A 19672-nucleotide genomic window follows, 5' to 3' on the forward strand; every position below is an offset into this window, starting at 1 on the left:
TTTAGCTCCGCCCCTCCGACTCGGCGCTCGATTTCTTTAAAGTCGCGGTCGTGCTTTTGCAGCGCGGCCGAGAGTGAGTCCCAGCGGCTTCGGGATTCTTCAATGAAAGCGTCGGTCTTCGCATCCATTTTAGAGATGACTTCCACAAGGCTCGCCACTGTAGGTAAGTCCCCCGGGGCGGTTGCGGACGCCTCTGCTGCAGCTGGAGAGGGTGGGGGAGGGGTTCCTGCTTGCTGAGAGCTGTGGGTCCCTTCCCTTTGGTCATTTTTACTAAAGATTAGATTGTTTAAATTTAATACTAAGCAACTAATTAAATTAAACAGCAATTTTAAGTGATTTGGTGAGTGTGGTGGGGGTGGGTGGCCCACTTTGCCCAAGTCTTGGGAGGAGCACTATAGACTCAGACTTGCTGGGTCGCCACCATCTTGGATCCCCACTGTGCAAATTTCTAATTTACCATACCAAATTACATACTGTTACACAAGCTTGAACATATAAACTTTAAAAAAAAAGCCAGCATAAATCCAAAATGTCTAGTCACAATTAGAAATGAAATGTGCACTTTATTTTAAACAAGTCAATCTGCTACTAATCCACTTGTGTTTATCCTCTGCCAAAGGAACCTCTTATACAGGTCTAGTAGTTAGTCAGATTATAAAGGTGAAAAGCCAATAAGAATTTTACATATTACAGTACAATATGGTTAAATTTTCCATAAAGTGACAGCACTGGTTTTGGTTTATTTATTGGAAACACTGAAAAAACCTTAAAGTGATGCAAACCTCCAGGTATATGGTGCTCTAATTGGCTAAAATTGCACATAAAGTGCTCAAAAATTAATAATGAGGACAAGCAATTTGAAACCAGAAAAAAAGTCAACCAATGTTGCCACTTTTACTTTATCGCGCGTCTTGTACATATTTTGAAGATGCAGATAACCTAGCTCTTTCAAGGTTTCAAAAGATTAACAATAATGAGTTTTTAAAATTCAGGTCCAGAACTCAATCAAAACTACATGATTTTGTCTTGTACATGTTCCAAAAGACAAACACCTGAAGTTGTAGATTTAGAACTTTATACAACAGCAGAAGTGAAAAAAAACCACCACAGGTCACACTCCAATTGGATCAGAATAACCTTTTGGTCAAATAGTCAGGATTGCAATATGATTTTCACATGTCAAAATTCAGATATGAATATCATGGAGAACCAAATCTTTAGACTTTATAGACTTAATACTTCTGCGTCATCCGCTCCAGTGCCATTGTGCATTTTAGTCATCTCCAGTTAAGTAAGCATGGGATTTTTAATTAAGAGACTCCAGATTTTAAAAAAAAGTTACACATTTGCCGATTGTGTAGACAGAAATACAATTTAGTCAAACCAGCCAGGTCAATTCAAATTCTCAGATTACTAAACCTAATAAAAGTTTGTCTCAGGAGATAAACCACCCACTAATATCAATCTAAGCAGGTCATGTCTAATTTTGAACTTGATCCATTTCAACCATCTCTTCTGACTGCGGCCGCTCTGTCAGTTGTGGAGCGAATGGACCCACCATCCAGTTGAGTGGAGTGTTGTGAAGTACATAGTCCATCACCCCATCCATGGACTCCCGGATCTTCAGCATCTGCTCTTTGCTTTGTGCCAGGAGCTGCCCAGAAAGATCACCAAAGGAATTGGCAGATGAGAACGAGGTGTGGATACTCTCTGCTGTTTTGCGGATCTGCTGCACTTTGTCCTGAACGTGTTGAGGGAGGCCATGTACATTTGAAACGAGAGTTAGGCAGGTCGTCTGTAGTTGCTGGGTGAGACCGCGAGTCATGGTTAGGGTTTGGGATTCGAGCTGCTGCAACACAAAGGGAGACACTATCAGAATCTGGTCACCTTTTGGTTTGGTGAATTTGAGGGATCCCAACACAAAGGATCTTACTGAATACAAAAGGACAGTTTACTACATTAATTTAATGTAGAAAGGTTACTTGTTTGCAATTGGGTGGAGGAGTTGGAGTGGGAAAGGGAGAGGGGTAGGTAGAAAGGGAGAAGGAATGTCTCAGTTGCAGTTGAACCTAGGGGCTGGGTGAGGGGGGGCAGGGGGAAGAACTGGGAGCAAAGCTAGTGGTCATGCTCACGCTAACTGTCCAGATATCTTAGCTGAAAATTCCCATTGCAGGCTTTGCCTGACACAAGGCAACTATTACACAGGTCACAAGGAGTCTGTCCCATAGTAGAGAATGTCTCTCTACTACCAGGAAGGTCCAGTTATGAAGCACATAGCTATAAAGAGCACTGGCTTACTTTTACCACTTAAAGGCTGCCAACACCTAAGTGAGACCAATTCTATTAAAACAAAAGTAAACCTCTCCCAGGTTAGAATTAAAAATATATTTTGATATCACTGCATTAAAAATTTCCATGGCGCAGCACATGCAGGACTTCCATTTCCTAATAAGGAAAGAGCAGCAACACCAATATCTACAAGTCATGCTACCCCTACAAAGGACAGTTAGTGGTTCAAGCCCACTATCCCTCAAAAGCAATCTGCAGTGGCTAGACCAGGGTCAGGCATGCACTTTCATGCAGCTAGGAGCCCAGTGACAAGACTGATCATTACAAAGGACCCATTAACTGGTTTGGATAAACAGGTGGCTACTTGGAAGAGGGAGTCAAAGGGTGGGTCAGTAAATTTGCAGATGATACGAAGATTGGTGGAGTTGTGGATAGTGAGGAGGGCTGTTGTCAGCCGCAAAGGAACTTAGATATGATGCAGAGCTGGGCTGAGGAGTGGCAGATGGGAGTTCAACCCTGTCAAGTATGAGGTTGACCATTTTGGAAGGACAAATAAGTATATGGAATACATGGTTAACATTAAGGTTCTTAGTAAGGTGGAGGAGCAGAGGGATCTTGGAGTCTATGTTCATAGATCTTTGAAAGTTGCCACTCAGGTGGATAGAGCTTGTAAGAAGGCCTATGGTGTATTAGCGTTCATTAGCAGAGGGACTGAATTCAAGAGTCGTGAAGTGATGTTGCAGCTGGACAGGACCTTGGTTAGGCCACATTTGGAGTACTGTGTGCAGTTCTGGTCGCCTCACTTTAGGAAAGATGTGGAAGCTTTGGAGAGGGCGCAGAGAAGATTTACCAGGAGGTTGCTTGGAATGGAGAATAGGTCAGACGAGGATAGGTTGAAAGTGCTAGGCCTTTTCTCATTGGAACGGCGAAAGATGAGGGGTGACTTGATAGAGGTTTATAAGATGATCAGAGGAATAGATAGAGTAGACAGTCAGAAACTTCTTCCCCGGGTACAACAGAGTGTTACAAGGGGACATAAATTTAAAGGTGAAGGGTGGAAGGTAGGGGGGGTGGATGGGTGCTTAAGTTAGGACAAATGTTCAGCACAACATCGTGGGCCGAAGGGCCTGTTCTGTGCTGTATTGTTCTATGTTCTATGGTCAAGATGCTAACCGAGACATTTAAAAAAAGGGTAATTCAGGACAGAAAGAATCCGAAATTAAAAGAGCTTTGGATGAATTGTTTCAGATGTCCAGTAACCTACTTGGGACTAAGGATACTAGAGAGTGGCTGTTACACCATTAACAGGAGGAGAAACATGCTATGCTGTCCTTTTGGAGAAAACATCAGGGATTAAATAATCGATTGACAACTGACCTGGGAGACTTGTGAAGCATTGCACTTACCAGCTAGAATACAAGTTTCTCTTTAAACTCACTGCTTTGAAGTAAGGGATTTAACCCTTTGTGTAATGTAGGTGGTGGCTTCAATTAAAATAGCCTGGGCACGTTTCAGACTGGATGACATGGTGGCTCAATAGTTAGCACTGCTGCCTCATAGCTCTACAGACCTAGGTTCAATTCCAGCCTTGCGCGACTGTCTAATTGGAGTTTAGACTTGGCAGTGGAGGCCAAGTCTCTGGATACTTTCAAGAAAGAGATGGATAGAGCTCTTAAAAAGATAGTGGAATCAAAGGTTATGGGGATAAGGCAGGAACAGGATACTGATTGCGGATGATCAGCCACGATCATAATGAATGATAGTGCTGGCTCGAAGGGCCGGATGGTCTACTCCTACACCTATTGTCTGGATGTTCTCCGTGTCTACATGGGTTTCTGCCAGGTGCTCTGATTTCCTCCCACAGTCCAAAGATGTGCAGATTAGGTGGATTCGCCATGCTAAACACTTCATGTGGGGTTACAGGGATGAGGAGTCTGGGTAGGATGCTCTTTGGAGGGTTAGTGCAAATGGCCCCTTTCAGCACAGTAGGGATTCTATGAAGTTTCCTTTATTTGGCAGTATGCCCTTCACAATGACCTTCCCCAGCAACCAGAAAAGATGCAAAACCTACCAGTACACCACCCCACTTCCCACCCACATCCAGGGCCCCAAACAGACCTTCCAGGTGAGAGGGGTTCATCTGCCTCTCTTTGAACCCAGTTTACAGCATCAGAAGATTCCGATGTGGTCTTCTCTACATCAGAGAGAAGAAACGTAAACTTAGGAAACAGTTTGCCAATTATCTGTCAGGACTGCAGGGATGGACTGGACCTCCTAGTCACCGCCCATTTTAAATTCCCCTTCCCAACATGACCATCCTTGGCCTCCTCCATTGCCACAAACCAAACCGCAAATTGGAGGGACACCTTACTTTCCGCCTGGGCAGCCCACAGTGTGGAGGACTCAACATTGAGTTCTCCAAATTCAAATGACCTCCCTTCCCCCACAAACACCCTAACCAGATTAATTCCTCCCATTGACCAGGTCGTACCCTCTGCCTGTCTTTACCCATCCCCACTTCACCATCCTGTCCCTGCCACCCCATTTATCTGTAGCTCCCCTTACACTCACCCCCAGTCCTGAAGGGTTACACCTGAAACATTGACTCCCCCAGCCTCCTGGTGCTGCCTGGCTTGCTGTGCTCCCCCAGCCTCCTGGTGCTGCCTGGCTTGCTGTGCTCCCCCAGCCTCCTGGTGCTGCCTGGCTTGCTGTGCTCCCCCAGCCTCCTGGTGGTCTACTTCAGATTCCAGCATCTGCAGTTTTTTTTTCCCATCTCTTCACAATAACTTGCCAAGTTCCACCTTATGATCCCAGAATAAGATTGAAATCCTTACCTCTGGCTTCTGAACCCCTTCTTCCTCCACTTGACCTTTTGCCTGTTTCTTCTGCCAATCAATCCAGGTCTGATGCAGTTTCTCCTGGACATCATGCAGTTTCTGATTTGCGGAATCTGCTCCTTTCCTGGCCAATTCAATCTGTGAAAGATACATAACCCAAAAATGCTAGTAGACTGAACTGACTGGTAGACTAATAATTTCCAGTGTTGCCCCTCCATACAGCATTTGAAAGCTGAAATACAATAGAAAATCCAAATAGAGTGCAGTGACAGTTTTGAAAACCAAGGTGGTTTTGAGCAAGATTTTCCTCATGCGAGTCACAAACAGAGTCAATTGGCTTTTGTCGTCTCGGTTGAAAACACCCACTTCAATTTATCAGTTAACATCCTCAGTAAACTCTAATAGGGACATTTAAACACAATTACAAATACACCACTTATTCAATTGGAGTCCATTCTTTATGGTAGGAGGCTAGTTAGTCTGTAATAGGCACAAATTACTGCAGATTCTGCAATCTCTACTGAAAACAGTAAAATGCTGGAGATTACAGGTCAGGCAGCATCCATGGAGAGAGAAAGCAAGTTAAGTTTGGAGTCCAAATGCTTCATCTGATGAAGAGTCATCTAAACTCAAAACATTAACTTGCTCCCTCTCCATGGATGCTGCCTGACCCACAGTCGTCTCCAGCATTTGTTGTTTAATTAGTCTGTTGTTCCTAGTTTTCTCTCCCTCTTTCATGAGAGCGAGAGCGAGAGCGAGAGCGAGAGCGAGAGCGAGAGCGAGAGCGAGAGCGAGAGCGAGAGCGAGAGCGAGAGCGACAGCATTTGTTGTTTAATTAGTCTGTTGTTCCTAGTTTTCTCTCCCTCTTGAGCGAGAGCGAGAGCGAGAGCGAGAGCTTCCAAAAACACCAATCCAGGATCTTACTGAATTCTGGAAAACTGTTCATGGTTTCAGTTTAAATGAGTGTAGATGAAGTGAGAAAGAAGTTACATTAGTATTGAAGGGTCATTGACATATGAACTATTGTTTTTTTTTTAAACTACACCCCAGACTTTCCTCTTTGCAATTATTAAAGTTATTGTAACAGAACAAACAAACAAACAAAAAAGCCACACTAGATCTGGAAAGACCTTCTGCTCAACTGGTCATTGATAATTTGAAATCACCTTGGTTCATAGAGTCACAGATGTACAGCAGGGAAACAGACCCTTCAGCCCAACCATCCATACCAACCAGATACCCCAACCCAATCTCGTCCCACCTGCCAGCACCCAGCCCATATCCCTTCAAACCCTTCCTATTACGCCCGAAACGTCGATTCTCCTGCTCCTTGGATGCTGCCTGACCTGCTGCGCTTTTCCAGCAACACATTTTCAGCTTCCTATTCATATACACACCCAAATGCCTCTTAAATGTTGCAATTGTACTAGCCTCCACCACTTCTTCAGGCAGCTCATTGGAATCCTGCCTATTTCATGTGGTGAATTAATGCCACTCAGCAGGTCTGATAATTGTTCATTTTTAATCAAATCCATCACATTGAGACACAGCTGAACTACATTAGTTGTCCTACTGCATCTTGGATGTGGAATGCTGATTTGATCTGTGATTTCAGAACAGAGGACAGTCAGGACCTAGTTTGTAATTTTGAATTACAACTGGGAGACAAAATAATGGCCTTTGTTACTACTTTTAAGAAAGTACCTATTAAAAACAAAAGTCCAGTTCAGACTTGGGACAAGCCTTAGTTGCGAGGAGGTATTATATTGGAGAATAACACCACAACTAAAGTTTAATGTTGAAACAATATTGTTTAACAAAATGCAAGCTTTATTCAGTAACAACCATCTAAAATAAACATTCAAAAAGCTAAGTGTCAATTTGACAGAAGAACGTGTGCTTTCTAGTAGCTGAAGGAACAGCAAGGTTAAAGACCTACAGGACATCATTTGATCTGAGATATCATAGAAGAAAAGGAATAAATTTCAGTCCACTTTTACAAACATAATTCAGCCAATAATTTTGGATCCTTACCAAATCCACAGTGTTGTGAAGCTGAGCCATAATATCTTGGCTGGTTTGTCTTGCCTTCTGCATCTTAGAAACAGAGTGCTGGTAAGCTCTATGACGAATCTTTGAAGATAAAGATCCCAAGCGCACATAGTAACTCTGCGTTTGTGCTGGGGCCACCTCAAAGCCTTCCACAGAAGTAGCTAGTTTTGCTGAAAAGAGAAATCTTCAAATCAAAGCAGTGATATTTAAGGCAGATCTTTTTACATTTTAAGTTTGGTTATAATATTAGCATTGTTTGCTTACACAAAATCTGATTAAGGTTCTCAAGACAAGCTATTTAAGCTATTTGCAAACTAATACATTTAGTCACAACTTTTGAATAGTTCATAATTTCTAATTGAACACTATTTACCACTGTTGGATTTACTTTGTTCTCCTGCTTTTCCAATAAAGAAAGATAGTGTTCCTCCAGGAACACTATATTACTCATTTTTTCCTCCTCCTTCCTTCCTACCACCAATATCCCAATATGCACAACCATATAACGGATTCAAAACAATGGCTTGGTGCTCTGAAGCAATACAAAATTAGTTACGTTACTTACCCAATTCCTCCTCGGTCATAGGAAGATAGTGATCAACTATCTCTTCAGATTTATTGAGTGCACTGTCGACACCAGTGACCACCATCTGCCCTACTTTGGACGTCATGACAGTGTTAACTCCTTCAGCCATCACTGACTTGGTCTTCTCTATGCTGCCATGGACTGCTCCCTTGGCCATATCTACAGCACCAGTTACTGCATTTTTCGCTCCAGTCACTGTGTTGGAGACTGCATCTTTGGCTCCAGTTATTGTGGATGAAACCATCTCTTTGGTATCAGCAACAACCTGTATTTATATTTTTAAAAAAAGACTTCAATATAGAGCCAAGTCAAACTTAAAAATAAAAATACTTTGTACGAGTAAATGTAGGGGTATGGGTGGGTTACACTTCGGTGGGTCGGTGTGGGCTCGTTATGGGTGGCACGGTGGCACAGTGGTTAGCACTGCTGCCTCACAGCGCCAGAGACCCGGGTTCAATTCCCGCCTCAGGCGACTGTGTGGAGTTTGCACGTTCTCCCAGTGTCTGCGTGGGTTTCTTCCGGGTGCTCCGGTTTCCTCCCACAGTCCAAAGATGTGCAGGTCAGGTGAATTGGCCATGCTAAATTGCCCGTAGTGTTAGGTAAGGGGTAAACGCAAAGGTATGGGTGGGTGGCGCTTCGGCGGGGTGGTGTGGACTTGTTGGGCCGAAGGGCCTGTTTCCACACTGTAATGTCATCTAATCTTAAAAAAAAGTTAAAAATTTCATTGTCCACTTAATTCATACAGAAAGCAATTTTAAACAATGCACACCATTTCAATCAACATACAACTGAGGGGAAATTTAAAAAGACATGGTATTTAAATTAATTTGATAACATCATAAGGTATAATCATTGCCCCTCTTACTAGTTTAAAAAATCTAAAGCAGCCATTAAAGGGAGCAAGACGAGCCAGTAGAGTGAAAGAAGGCTTCATTGAGTTGGAAGTGCAATATTCCTAGTGATAGAATGGTAAGGTTAGATACCATCCGCTGGGTCACCTTGCAGAAGTTTCTCTTACCTGGGGTGTAGACTGTTGAAGGATTGGAAGCTTCTCTTCCAGTTTATCCAAGCCTTTACAGGCATATTCATTAGCTACAGCAACTGAACAAGAAAAAAAAAAGTTGACAAATCTATCCACGATCACATTGAACAATTGCCTCATTTCATAGTTGAAGGTAAATATATGCAAAGTTGTTAAAGAGTTGAGAACTGGGGTCCAAATGTTTACAGATTAAAAAAGTTAACATTTAAAAGAAAAAGCTTTAAATGTTTGCATTTGATTTTGAAGCACATTTTCTATACTGCATCACAAATTGAAATGGCCTACAAGCTCAGCAATTACATTTGGTAAATGCTGTTATCACCACTTAAACATGGCTGTAAGGACAACTGCAAGAAGTCACTAAACTTGAAATGAAGCTTGCAATTTAGAGACACAATTTTATTGCAGAGCTTCAACCGAGACTTCCTTTACAGCACAGGCTGTAGTGAGCAACACCTAAATGCTCAGGATTCCTTTGGATGTTTGTCCAGGAACCCATCTTTAATAGTCTGAAAATACAAGACAGGAAAAGAGCGCTTCAGAATAGGATTCAGTTTACGGATATAGCTATAGGTAACTATTAGCATTTAACTACAAAAAAAAAGCGAAACTTCAATTGACTATTAGTGTGTATCTTCTTTCAAAGGCAAAATAACTTTTCACTTTTTATTAAAACAAAAAAAGGGAAAGGACTATTTATTGGAGTAGCAGCAGACATGATACTTCAGTACTGATGAAAAGCAAAAACACACTAATATTGGTGCTGTATAGACCTAATGCAGCTATATTTGTTGCTATCTAGTTATGATATTTCAGACATTTGCATTTTTAACAAACAGAACAGGATTCTCTGAAGCACTCAAAGGGTTTGGTCCTACAATTTAGTCAGCTGAAACTCTGATGCATGACCAGCCTGTGGTTACCATTCAAGGTTTTTAGATCTTTAAAAAGAGTGTTAAAAGAATGAGTACAAGTTAAGTATCATTTATAAAAAACATTAAGGATAGTCTTTAGGCATCTATTTATAGAGGTAAAAAACAATGACTGCAGATGCTGGAAACCAGATTCTGGATTGGTGGTGCTGGAAGAGCACAGCTCCAGCACCACTAATCCAGCATCTACTTATAGCTGAATGCCTCTGTACTTTGATATAGTCACAAAGCAGTTAGATTTCTAGCCTAAACCATATTTGGCAACAAGTGGAATCTAAGAGAGAACATGCACTATTCACATCTACTGCCTTTTGATTATTGTTGGGCACCAAGCTCAACTTTCAAGTGTGCAATAAGCAGACTCAAGCTGACATTTCAGAAAAACTCTTGTGCGTTCACACACTTTTGTATACAAGTCTCATTTAAAAAAAAAAAACGGTGGACACGTGTCTTAATTCCAGTGGGCTGAAATGCTGTATGCTCCAATCTTACTTTGAGGCTCCAGCTTGTCCACGATTGGTTTGGCACCACTGGCAGCCACAGCTGTGATAGTCTTCATTCCCTGCTCAGCAACATCACAAATGGTCTTCACGTACGGGTGATTCTCCTTGGTGCTGTTGTAGGCAGCTGATACCATTTCACAGGCAGAGCTCACAAGAGGCAGGTTAGTCACCCTGTCCACCACATTCTAAAAATACAAGTCACGAAATCATTGCACAGCAATGCACCCCAATGATGCAAGCCTCAAGAAATACTTCGCTCAGGACAGTAGTAGAGACAACATTCATGTACAGTTGAACTTTTGTAGCAACTGTATGGTGCAAGGAAATAGTTATGAAATAAAAAGATTGCACAATCCTAATAAAAAGGAGTACACAAAAAACCTTCTATAAAAAGTCAATTTGTATACGTGAGCCACTGCAGTTACTCTAGTTTGTAATGAAATATGATTTCACATAATAGTCCTAGCTCCAAAATAACCAGTATATATCAACCATAGTAACTGCCAAGTGTTCTGGTAGACCAGACTGCAAGTCATTTTCCTTGTTGCAATTCTATTTAAATCCTCACTAGTTCAGGTCATTTAAAAAAAAAGTTTAAAAATCTGAAATGTGCAGTTTCCACAGATGGCAGATATAGGTATTTCCAGCATTTTTAAAAACTTTGTGCGTAATGTTTACTGACTACAAGCAAATAATCTGATCAAATACCCATCCTGTTTACTGTATCCACTAACTTTTAATCATATACAGCTCCTAAACTTTGACTCTTGGAAACACAATTCTTTTATTTACACAAGACAGAATTCTAGCCCTCTTGTCCAGTTTTAAGGCTGGAGGTTTAATCTTCTATAACCTATCAGTCTTAAGTAAATGCCTTTGGAATCTGCTTTTGGTTGCAATGACACAAACTTTGCAATTGGTTTTGGAATAAAAAAAGGGGAACCTATTCACGCAAGTGATCTTTACTTTTAAAAAAAGATTTTACTGGAGAGTGTCTTTTAGGGAACAAAACCACCCTACTTATCTGGTCTGGCTGACAGGTAATTCTGGACTTCCAGCAACATGATTGAACAAACTGCACTCTTGGTAATTAGCGATGGCAACACCCACATCCCATGAATTCATTAATGTTAGAACTTATTTTACTGTCAACACTTTTACATAGATGCCAGAAGGCACTAGGGTATGCTAGACCAATAAAATGGTCAAGCAAATCTTCAATTATACTCGTGACAAAAAAAATAGATTTTTAAAATATCCATAAAGAAATCAAAGATTGTGGTGAAAAAGGAAGAAGGGGTGTTAAGGATTATCAGCCATGAACTCATCAAGTCTGCTATTCAACAGGCTGAATGGTCTACTTCTGCTCAGAAATCATATGGTCCTATGGACTTCAAAGTAGCAGAACACAAAAGCAAGAAAGTGAACCTTATAACTGATTACGGTCCATCCTCTATTGCAGCACTATGTCCATTTCTGGGTTGCATATTCAAGGTGATGCAGGAAAAGACTACGCAATTCAGTAGATTGGAGAACTTCTCATCTCCTTGAAGAGAGATCAGGAAAAAGATTTGACGAATGTTTTCAAAATCACAAGGGGCCTCACAGTAGATGGGTAGAAACTCCATATTAGAGGCTGAAGAACACAACAAGCCAGGCAGCATCAGGAGGTGGAGAAGTCAATGTTTCAGGTGTAACCCTTCTTCAGGGTTGGGGATGGGTGTAAGGAGAGCTGAAGATAAGGTACACAGAATTATTTGAAATTGGACAACTCAATGTGGAGTCCTCCGACTGTAGGCTGCCCAGGCAGAAGAGGAGGTGTTTGTTCCTCCAATCTGTGGTCTGACTCGCTGTAGCAATAGGGGAGGCGGAGGATCGCCATGTCAGAAAGGGAGTGAGAAGAGGAATTAAATTGGGTGGTGACTGGGAGCTGAAAATGTGTTGCTGGAAAAGCGCAGGAGGTCAGGCAGCATCCAAGGAGCAGGAGAATCGACGTTTCGGGCATGAGCCCTTCTTCAGGAATTAATCTCCTGCTCTTTGGATGCTGCCTGACCTGCTGCACTTTTCCAGCAACACATTTTCAGCTCTGATCTGCAGTCCTCACTTTCTCCTAGTGACTGGGAGGTCAGGTCAGCCCCTGCTGAGATGCTCAGTGAAACATGCCAAGTTTACGTTTGGTCTCCCCAATGTTATAGAGTTGTACAGCACCAAAACAGACCCGTCGGTCAGCATCGGATACAATAAACTAGGTTGGAGGAGAAGCAGGGGAACCTCTGACTCACCTGGAAGAATCTCTATATTGGCAGAAGGTTTGAGAAGAGGACAGTGGCTTTAATCAATAAAGAAGCAAAAGGTGAAAGAAAATCATGTACCTGCAAAGTTATTGCAATTTTTGGCCTGGACTCAACAGAAACAAATCAATGAAGGATCAAACTAAAACTAGGATTTGCAGGAAAAGTTCAGCAAGTCTGGCAGCATCTGTGGAGAGAAATCAAAGTTGATGGGTCCAGTGACCCTTCCTCAACTTTCAACTGAACGTTTGAGACACACCAGTCTAACATTAAATATTGTAGGGTTACAGGGGGAAAAATATTGGAAAGATCTGGATCTGAATAGCTCCTTTTATGACATTAGCATTCTATCAGAATGACAGGGGAGATCAGAGCAGAGAAAAACCCAAGCTCATATCCTCCTCTCCTAATCCCACAAGATTTCTCTCCCCAGTCCATCAGCCTCACTCCTAGTTTTGGTGACCACATCCATTTCAGAACCTGGAGCTCCTGAAAATCCTCTCACTCAATTGTGGCTCAGTGACCCAAGGTACTTCAAGTACTATTCTGCAACTCTTCCCAGCCCCCACCCAGCCTTCAAAACTCTAGACTGCTTTAGTTACTGCCATGCATCCATTTCAAGAGAATTCAAAAAGAAGTTAGTTTCAAAGACTAAGACATCCCTCACAAGCGCTGAACCTTTGCCCTCACTTCAAGTGCAAGAAATTAGCAGGGTAAGGAAAAAAAAAGTAACAACCAAGTTTAAACTGGCGTGGGGTGAAACTGTTTCAAAATGAATGTCAGGCTCTAAATTCACTACCTACACCTTTAGTTTTAAGATTAATTTGTTGAAATAGATCGCAGGGCGGCTGAATCTCCAAACAGCAACATCGCAAGCTCTTAAATCACGCGTTGAATTTCATAGTTTAGAATAAACTTGGACAAAGGTCACAAGGCACTGAGTAATACAGTACTTCCCATTGGAACAGAACGCATTTCCCCTGCACGACCAGACCCAAGCTCGTGACAAACTAGATCACTAAAGTTACACAATGGAAGGATTTCCCAGGTCACTACTTAGGTTGCAGTACTTAGTGAACATTTTAGGGAAAAAAAAACCCTAGAAAATCTGGGGTCATATTTAAAGAAGAGAAAGTACCTGTTGATCTCGGTTCTCCTGGTGCTCGGTGAGGTCGGAGACTTTAACATTCTCGGCCACTTCTGACGCCATAACTAATCAGCAAACAACATTAGAATTAAAATCAGCCAGTTTACCACTCACTCTGCATCTGCTATCCCCAACTACCGAGAGTGAGATCAGAATGACGGAGTAAAGCAAAGGACCGATTTACAGCAGCTCTTACAATAGCGGAGTTAATAAAGTTGGGCGGAAACTCAGTGGGGAAAAAAAAGTCTGCCCATGACAGAACTCACCAGAAACAGAGTTACTTCTAACAATTAAAAAAAAACTTTCGGTCAAAATAGACGCACCCAAGAACTACAAAGTGATTAAATACTTTGTAAACAGGCAAAGCGCTTCACATAAACTTACCTACTGCTCTTCACGCTTTCTGCAACTTGGGCAATGGATTTCAGACTTCCAATATTGGGTGAGGCTCACAAAATGATTGGCAAGAGATCCAGGCAATCAACCCGGAGGTTGTGAAACTGAAGGCGGTGTGGATCCATCAAGAGCCTGAAGGCGGGGTTTGATGCACGTACAGAGTTGAGCCGAGATACTATTGGATAACGATGACAATTTGACTATCCCCGTTCATTCCGTCTCCCATTGCACCACCCAATTAATCCTTACTCGGGTGTTTTGGGGGAAGCTGGTCTGTCGACCAGTGTGTGCAGAATTTTCAGATGTTACTGGTTTTCATTATACCTAGGTGTTCAATACTACAGATGCTGAACATTTGAAACAAGAACACAAAATGCTGAAAATATTTAGCAGATCGTGCAGCATCTACAGAGAGACAAACGAATTGTAAATACACTAATCAGGATTAGCAGGTTTTCCACATTAATATACTCTTAAATGGGGGAATGGGAAAAAATACACGCCTCTTTGGAATGACACAATGGAATGACAGATATAGTACTAAGCTGCAAAGTAGGAGGTGGTTAAATGACAGAATGAAAGACATGCATGAGACAGTAATGTCATCTTCAGGTGGTGGCAAGTGAAAAGCCGACATGGAAACCCTGGCTTGTTTCATTGAGGGAACTGGGGAGGTCCCTCATTGTGAAGCTCTCAGTACCTAATGGAATATCACAGGAATCAGTCCTCAATTAGAGTCATACTGTCCTACAGCATGGAGACAGGCCCTTTGCCCCAAACTAGTCCATGCTGACTAAAATGTCTCCGTCCGCGCTAACCCCATATCCTTCTCAACCTTTCCTACCCATGTATTTGTCCAAATGCCTTTTCAATGTACCCACATCAACGACCTCTGCTGGCAGCTCATTCCAAATGCATTCCACCCTCTGCGTTAAAAAAAGTTCCCCCTCAGATTCCTTTTTATTCTTTACCCTCTAACCTTAAACTGATGCCCTCTGGTCCTTGATTCCCCAACCCAGGGAAAAAAGACACCCAATCCATGCCTCTCATGATCTTATACACTTCTATAGGGAATCCCCCCCCACCACCACCACCACCACCACCACCACCACCTCAGTCTCCTACAGTCTAAAGAACAATGTCCTGGGTTGTCCAACCTCTTCCTATAACTCAGACTCTTGAATCCTGGCAACATCCTTGTAAATTTCTTCTGTACTCTTTCCAGTTTAATAGCATTCTTCCTATAACAAGGTGACCACAGCCGAACACAATACTCCAAGTGCAACCTCATTAATGTCCCGTACAACTGCAACATAACTTCTTCTCTGGCAAGTTCTTCAGGGGTGAGGATGAGGCTTCCAGTGTGGGGTGAGGTGGTTTCTGTGGTGGTTGAACAGTCCAATCCTGGAGCCCCAGGCGGTGTTTGAGGAGGCTGGGTGGATGCGATGCTCTGGATTCTGCACACTCTTTCTGCTGCTTGTATTAGGCCTCCACATGCTGTATTTGGTGATGTTTGAAGTGGCTGGTGCCTTTGCAGACATCTCTTCTCCAGTTTGTGTGTTTCTAGGGCAGGTGATTCCCACCAGTCAGTGGGGATGGCGCACTTGTTTAAGAAGGGTGTGCCTGTCGCACTCTCTCTGCCCTCCTAGTGATCATTTACCATTGCAGAGCAGAGCACTTATTCAGGGAGTCTAGTTTCAGGCATGGGGACAATGTTGTATCACTGCTGGTGGTGCATAATCAGTGCCTTCATACTGGGGATAATGATCTGAGAGAATGCCCTCACCTTCGAATGCCAGTACATTTGTGGGATTTGCAAAGGTTGTGCTGGTTATAATTTGCCAGTGATCTGATGTGTCTACATCTTTCTAATGCATACAGGAGGGTGGGGACTATGAATGCTCTGTAGACCATGAGCTTGACACTGGATTTGAGGTCTCAGATTTCGAACACTGATCCTCAGCTGTCCAAAGGTTGCACTGGTGCATTAGAGCTGATGTTGGATTTCATGACTTGGATGAAGGGACCAAAGGTCGTGTCAGTAAATCTGCTGACAATGCAAAGATAGATGGTAAATTGAGGTACCAATGGGAGGAAAAAAGTCCACAAACATAGACAGATTGAGTGAGTGAGCAAGAATTTGGCAGATGGAGTGCAGGAAGTCTCCAGGTTATGAACGAGTGTTGTTTTTTCCACTGTTCGTAAGCCGAGTGTGTAATTTGAAACAGATAGGGGCTAATTACTCTGCCCATCCGTTAGGACGAAACATTGTACGTAACTCAGATTTTGAAAAATAATTTTTAAAAACGGAGGCCGGTTTATAAATTGGGCGTTCGTAACCCAGGGACTTCCTGTGTAATGTGTGAAAATGTGAATTTCATGGAATCACAGAAGTAATACAGTGTAGGGCTATTTGGCCTGTTACGTCTGCACCTACTCTCTGAATGAACATTTCACTTATTGCCATTCTGATGTGCTCTCGTTCTTACCCTGCACATTCTTCATTTTTAGATCACAGTTCAGTCTGTTTTGAATGCTTCAATTGAATCCTTTGCCACAAACGCAGGCAGTAGACTTGCAGACCTTGACTATATACAGTTCAGAGCAGCCTCACTCAGTTCATTCTTGGGATGAAGGATTTCTTAACAAAGGTTGAATACATTGGCTCTACTTATTGATGTTTAGATAAATAAGAGGTGATCTTATTGAAATATGAGTTACTGAGGGAATTGACAGACAGGATACTAAAAGGATATTTCCTCCTTTTTTTATTCATCATGGGATCTATTGCACATCCCTAATTGCCCAAGGGGTGATTAAGAGTCAACTACATTGCTGTGGGTCAGGAGTCACGTGTAGGCCAGACCAGCAGTTTCCTTCCCTAAAGGACATTAGTGAATCAGATGAGTTTTTCCCCAACAATTGTCAATTGCTTCATGGTGTGCATAACCTCACTTTGGTAGGAAGAGTAGAGGCATAGATTATTTTCTAAACAGGTAAAGACTTTGGAAATCTGAAGCATGAGGGGACGTGGGTGTCCTAGTTAGGATTCTTTGAAGGTTAACATTCAGACTCAGCTGGGAATTAAGAAGGCAAATTCAATGTTAGCATTCACTTCAAGAGGTTGAGAATATAAGAGCAGGAATGTACTGCTGAGGCTGTATTAAAGCTCCGGTCAGACAGGTTTTGGAATATTGAGAGTAGTTTTGGATTCCATATAGTGGGACATCCAATTGGACATCCAATCCCTCTACACCTCCATCCATCATGACCAGGGCCTCCAAGCCCTCCATTTCTTCCTCTCCCGACATCCCCAACAGTACCCTTCCACTGACAGTCTCATTTGTTTGGTTGTACTGGTCCTCACCCTTAACAATTTCTCCTTCGAATCCTCCCACTTCCTCCAGACCAAAGGGGTAGCCATGGGCACCCATATAGGCCCCAGCTATGCCTATCTATTTGTCGGCTACATAGAACAGTCCATCTTCAGTAGTTACACCGGCACCACTCCCCACCCCTTCCTTCACTACATTGATGACTGCATCGGTGCACCTCGTGCTCCCGCGAGGAGGTTGAGCAGTTCATCAACTTCACCAACACATTCCACCCTGACCTTAAATTCACCTGGACCATCTCTGACACCTCCCTCCCCTTCCTGGACCTCTCCATCTCCATCAATGATGACTGACTTGACACTGACATTTTTTACAAACCCACCGACTCCCACAGCTACCTGGATTACACCTCTTCCCACCCTACCTCCTGCAAAAATGCCATCCCGTATTCCCAATATCTCCGCCTCCACTGTATCTGCTCCAGGAGGACCAGTTCCACCACAGAACACACCAGATGGCCTCCTTCTTTAGAGACTGCAATTTCCCTTCCCACGTGGTTGAAGATGCCCTCCAGCACATCTCATCCACATCCTGCACCTCCGCCCTCAGACCCCACCCCTCCAACCGTAACAAGGATGGAACCCCCCAGTCCTCTCCTTCCACCCTACCAACCTTCACATAAACTGCGTCAACCTCCGACATTTCTGCCACCTCCAAAAGGACCCCACCACCAGGGATATATTTCCCTCCCCACCCCTTCCCGCTTTCAACAAGGACCGTTCCTCTGTGACTACCTGGTCAGGTCCACGCGCCCCAACAACCCACCATCCCATCCTGGCACCTTCCCTTGCCACCACAGGAATTGCAAAACCTGCGCCCACACCTCCTCCCTCACCTCCATCCAAGGCCCCAAAGGAGTCTTCCACATCCATCAAAGTTTCACCTGCACATTCACCAATGTCATTTATTGTATCCGTTGCTCTCGATGCAGTCTCCTCTGCACTGGGGAGACTGTACACCTTCTTGCAGAGCACTTTAGGGAACATCTCTGGGACAGCTGCACCAATCAACCACACCGTCCTGTGGCCCATCATTACAACTCCCCCTTATGGAAAATAAGGAGCATGAAAGTCAATTATAAAGGACGAAATTACAACATATCTGGATAGCAGTAACAGAGTCAGCATGGATTTATGAAGGGGAAATGAAGGGGAAATCATGCTTGGCTAATCTTCTGGAATTTTTTGAGGATGTAATTGTAGATGTAAATGTAGATGTAATCTGAAGATGGACAAGGGAGATCCAGTGGATGTAGTATACCTGGACTTTCAGAAAGCCTTTGATAAAGTCCCACATAGGAGGTTAGTGAGTAAAATTAGGGCACATGGTATTAGGGGCAAAATACTGACATGGATTGAAAATTGGTTGGCTGACAGGAAACAAAGAGTAGTGATAAACAGCTCCCTTTCGGAATGGCAGGCGGTGACCAGTGGTGTGCCGCAGGGATCAGTGCTGGGACTGCAGCGTTTTACAATGTACATTAATGATATAGATGAAGGTATTAAAAGTAATATTAGCAAATTTGCTGATGACACAAAGCTGGGTGGCAGGGTGAAATGTGAGGAGGATGTTAGGAGAATACAGGATGACCTGGACAGGGTAAGTGAGTGGACGGATGCATGGCAGATGCAGTTTAATGTGGATAAATGTGTGGTTATCCACTTTGGTGGCAAGAACAGGAAGGCAGATTATGATCTAAATGGAGTCAAGTTAGGTAAAGGGACAGTACAACGAGATCTAGGTGTTCTTGTACATCAGTCAATGAAAGCAAGCATGCAGGTACAGCAGGCAGTGAAGAAGGCTAATAGCATGCTGGCCTTCATAACAAGAGGGATTGAGTATAGAAGTAAAGAGGTTCTTCTGCAGCTGAACAGGGCCCTAGTGAGACTGCATCTGGAATATTGTGCGCAGTTTTGGTCTCCAAATTTGAGGAAAGACATTCTGGCTATTGAGGGAGTGCAGCGTAGGTACACGAGGTCAATTCCCAGAATGGCAGGACTATCTTACGTGAAAGATTGGAGCGACTGGGCTTGTATACCCTTGAGTTTAGAAGGCTGAGAGGGGATCTGATTGAGGTGTATAAGATTATTAAAGCATTGAACACTCTGGAAGCAGGACGCATGTTTCTGCTAATGGGTGAGTCCCAAACCAGAGGACACAGTTTAAAAATAAAGGGTAGGCCATTTAGAACAGAGTTGAGGA

The 19672-nt window shown here is 43.0% G+C and overlaps 1 protein-coding gene across 2 annotated transcripts; it reads right to left on the reverse strand.

Moving 5' to 3' along the window:
• Positions 1-543: 543 nt before the first annotated feature.
• LOC122565218 (perilipin-3-like) lies at positions 544-14208 on the reverse strand. Of its 2 annotated transcripts, none has more exons than XM_043720972.1 (8): positions 14064-14208; positions 13671-13744; positions 10231-10426; positions 8783-8865; positions 7744-8029; positions 7161-7348; positions 5124-5264; positions 544-1846 (listed from the first exon to the last, which is right to left on the reverse strand). In XM_043720972.1, the coding sequence occupies exons 2-8, from the start codon at positions 13740-13742 to the stop codon at positions 1481-1483; spliced, it is 1332 nt and encodes a 443-aa protein (XP_043576907.1). In that variant the 5' UTR covers positions 13743-13744; positions 14064-14208; the 3' UTR covers positions 544-1480. The 2 variants fall into 2 exon arrangements, with proteins under 2 accessions (XP_043576907.1, XP_043576906.1); XM_043720971.1 differs by having other exon boundaries at positions 544-1849; positions 14064-14203.
• Between the last annotated feature and the right edge of the window lie 5464 nt (positions 14209-19672).

The sequence above is a fragment of the Chiloscyllium plagiosum genome, chromosome 31 (assembly GCF_004010195.1).
Source record: "Chiloscyllium plagiosum isolate BGI_BamShark_2017 chromosome 31, ASM401019v2, whole genome shotgun sequence".
In the NCBI taxonomy this organism is placed as follows: domain Eukaryota; kingdom Metazoa; phylum Chordata; class Chondrichthyes; order Orectolobiformes; family Hemiscylliidae; genus Chiloscyllium; species Chiloscyllium plagiosum.

Bases quoted from the DNA above. Each gene is read 5' to 3' on its own strand.
- LOC122565218 (XM_043720971.1), bottom strand. From the start codon at position 13,742: ATGGCGTCAGAAGTGGCCGAGAATGTTAAAGTCTCCGACCTCACCGAG. The intron at 8,866-10,230 runs GTAAGATTGGAG...TTTCTTGTTCAG, and splicing joins GGACAAGCTGGAGCCTCAAA to TTGCTGTAGCTAATGAATAT. The intron at 8,030-8,782 runs GTAAGAGAAACT...ATATAAATACAG, and splicing joins TTCAACAGTCTACACCCCAG to GTTGTTGCTGATACCAAAGA.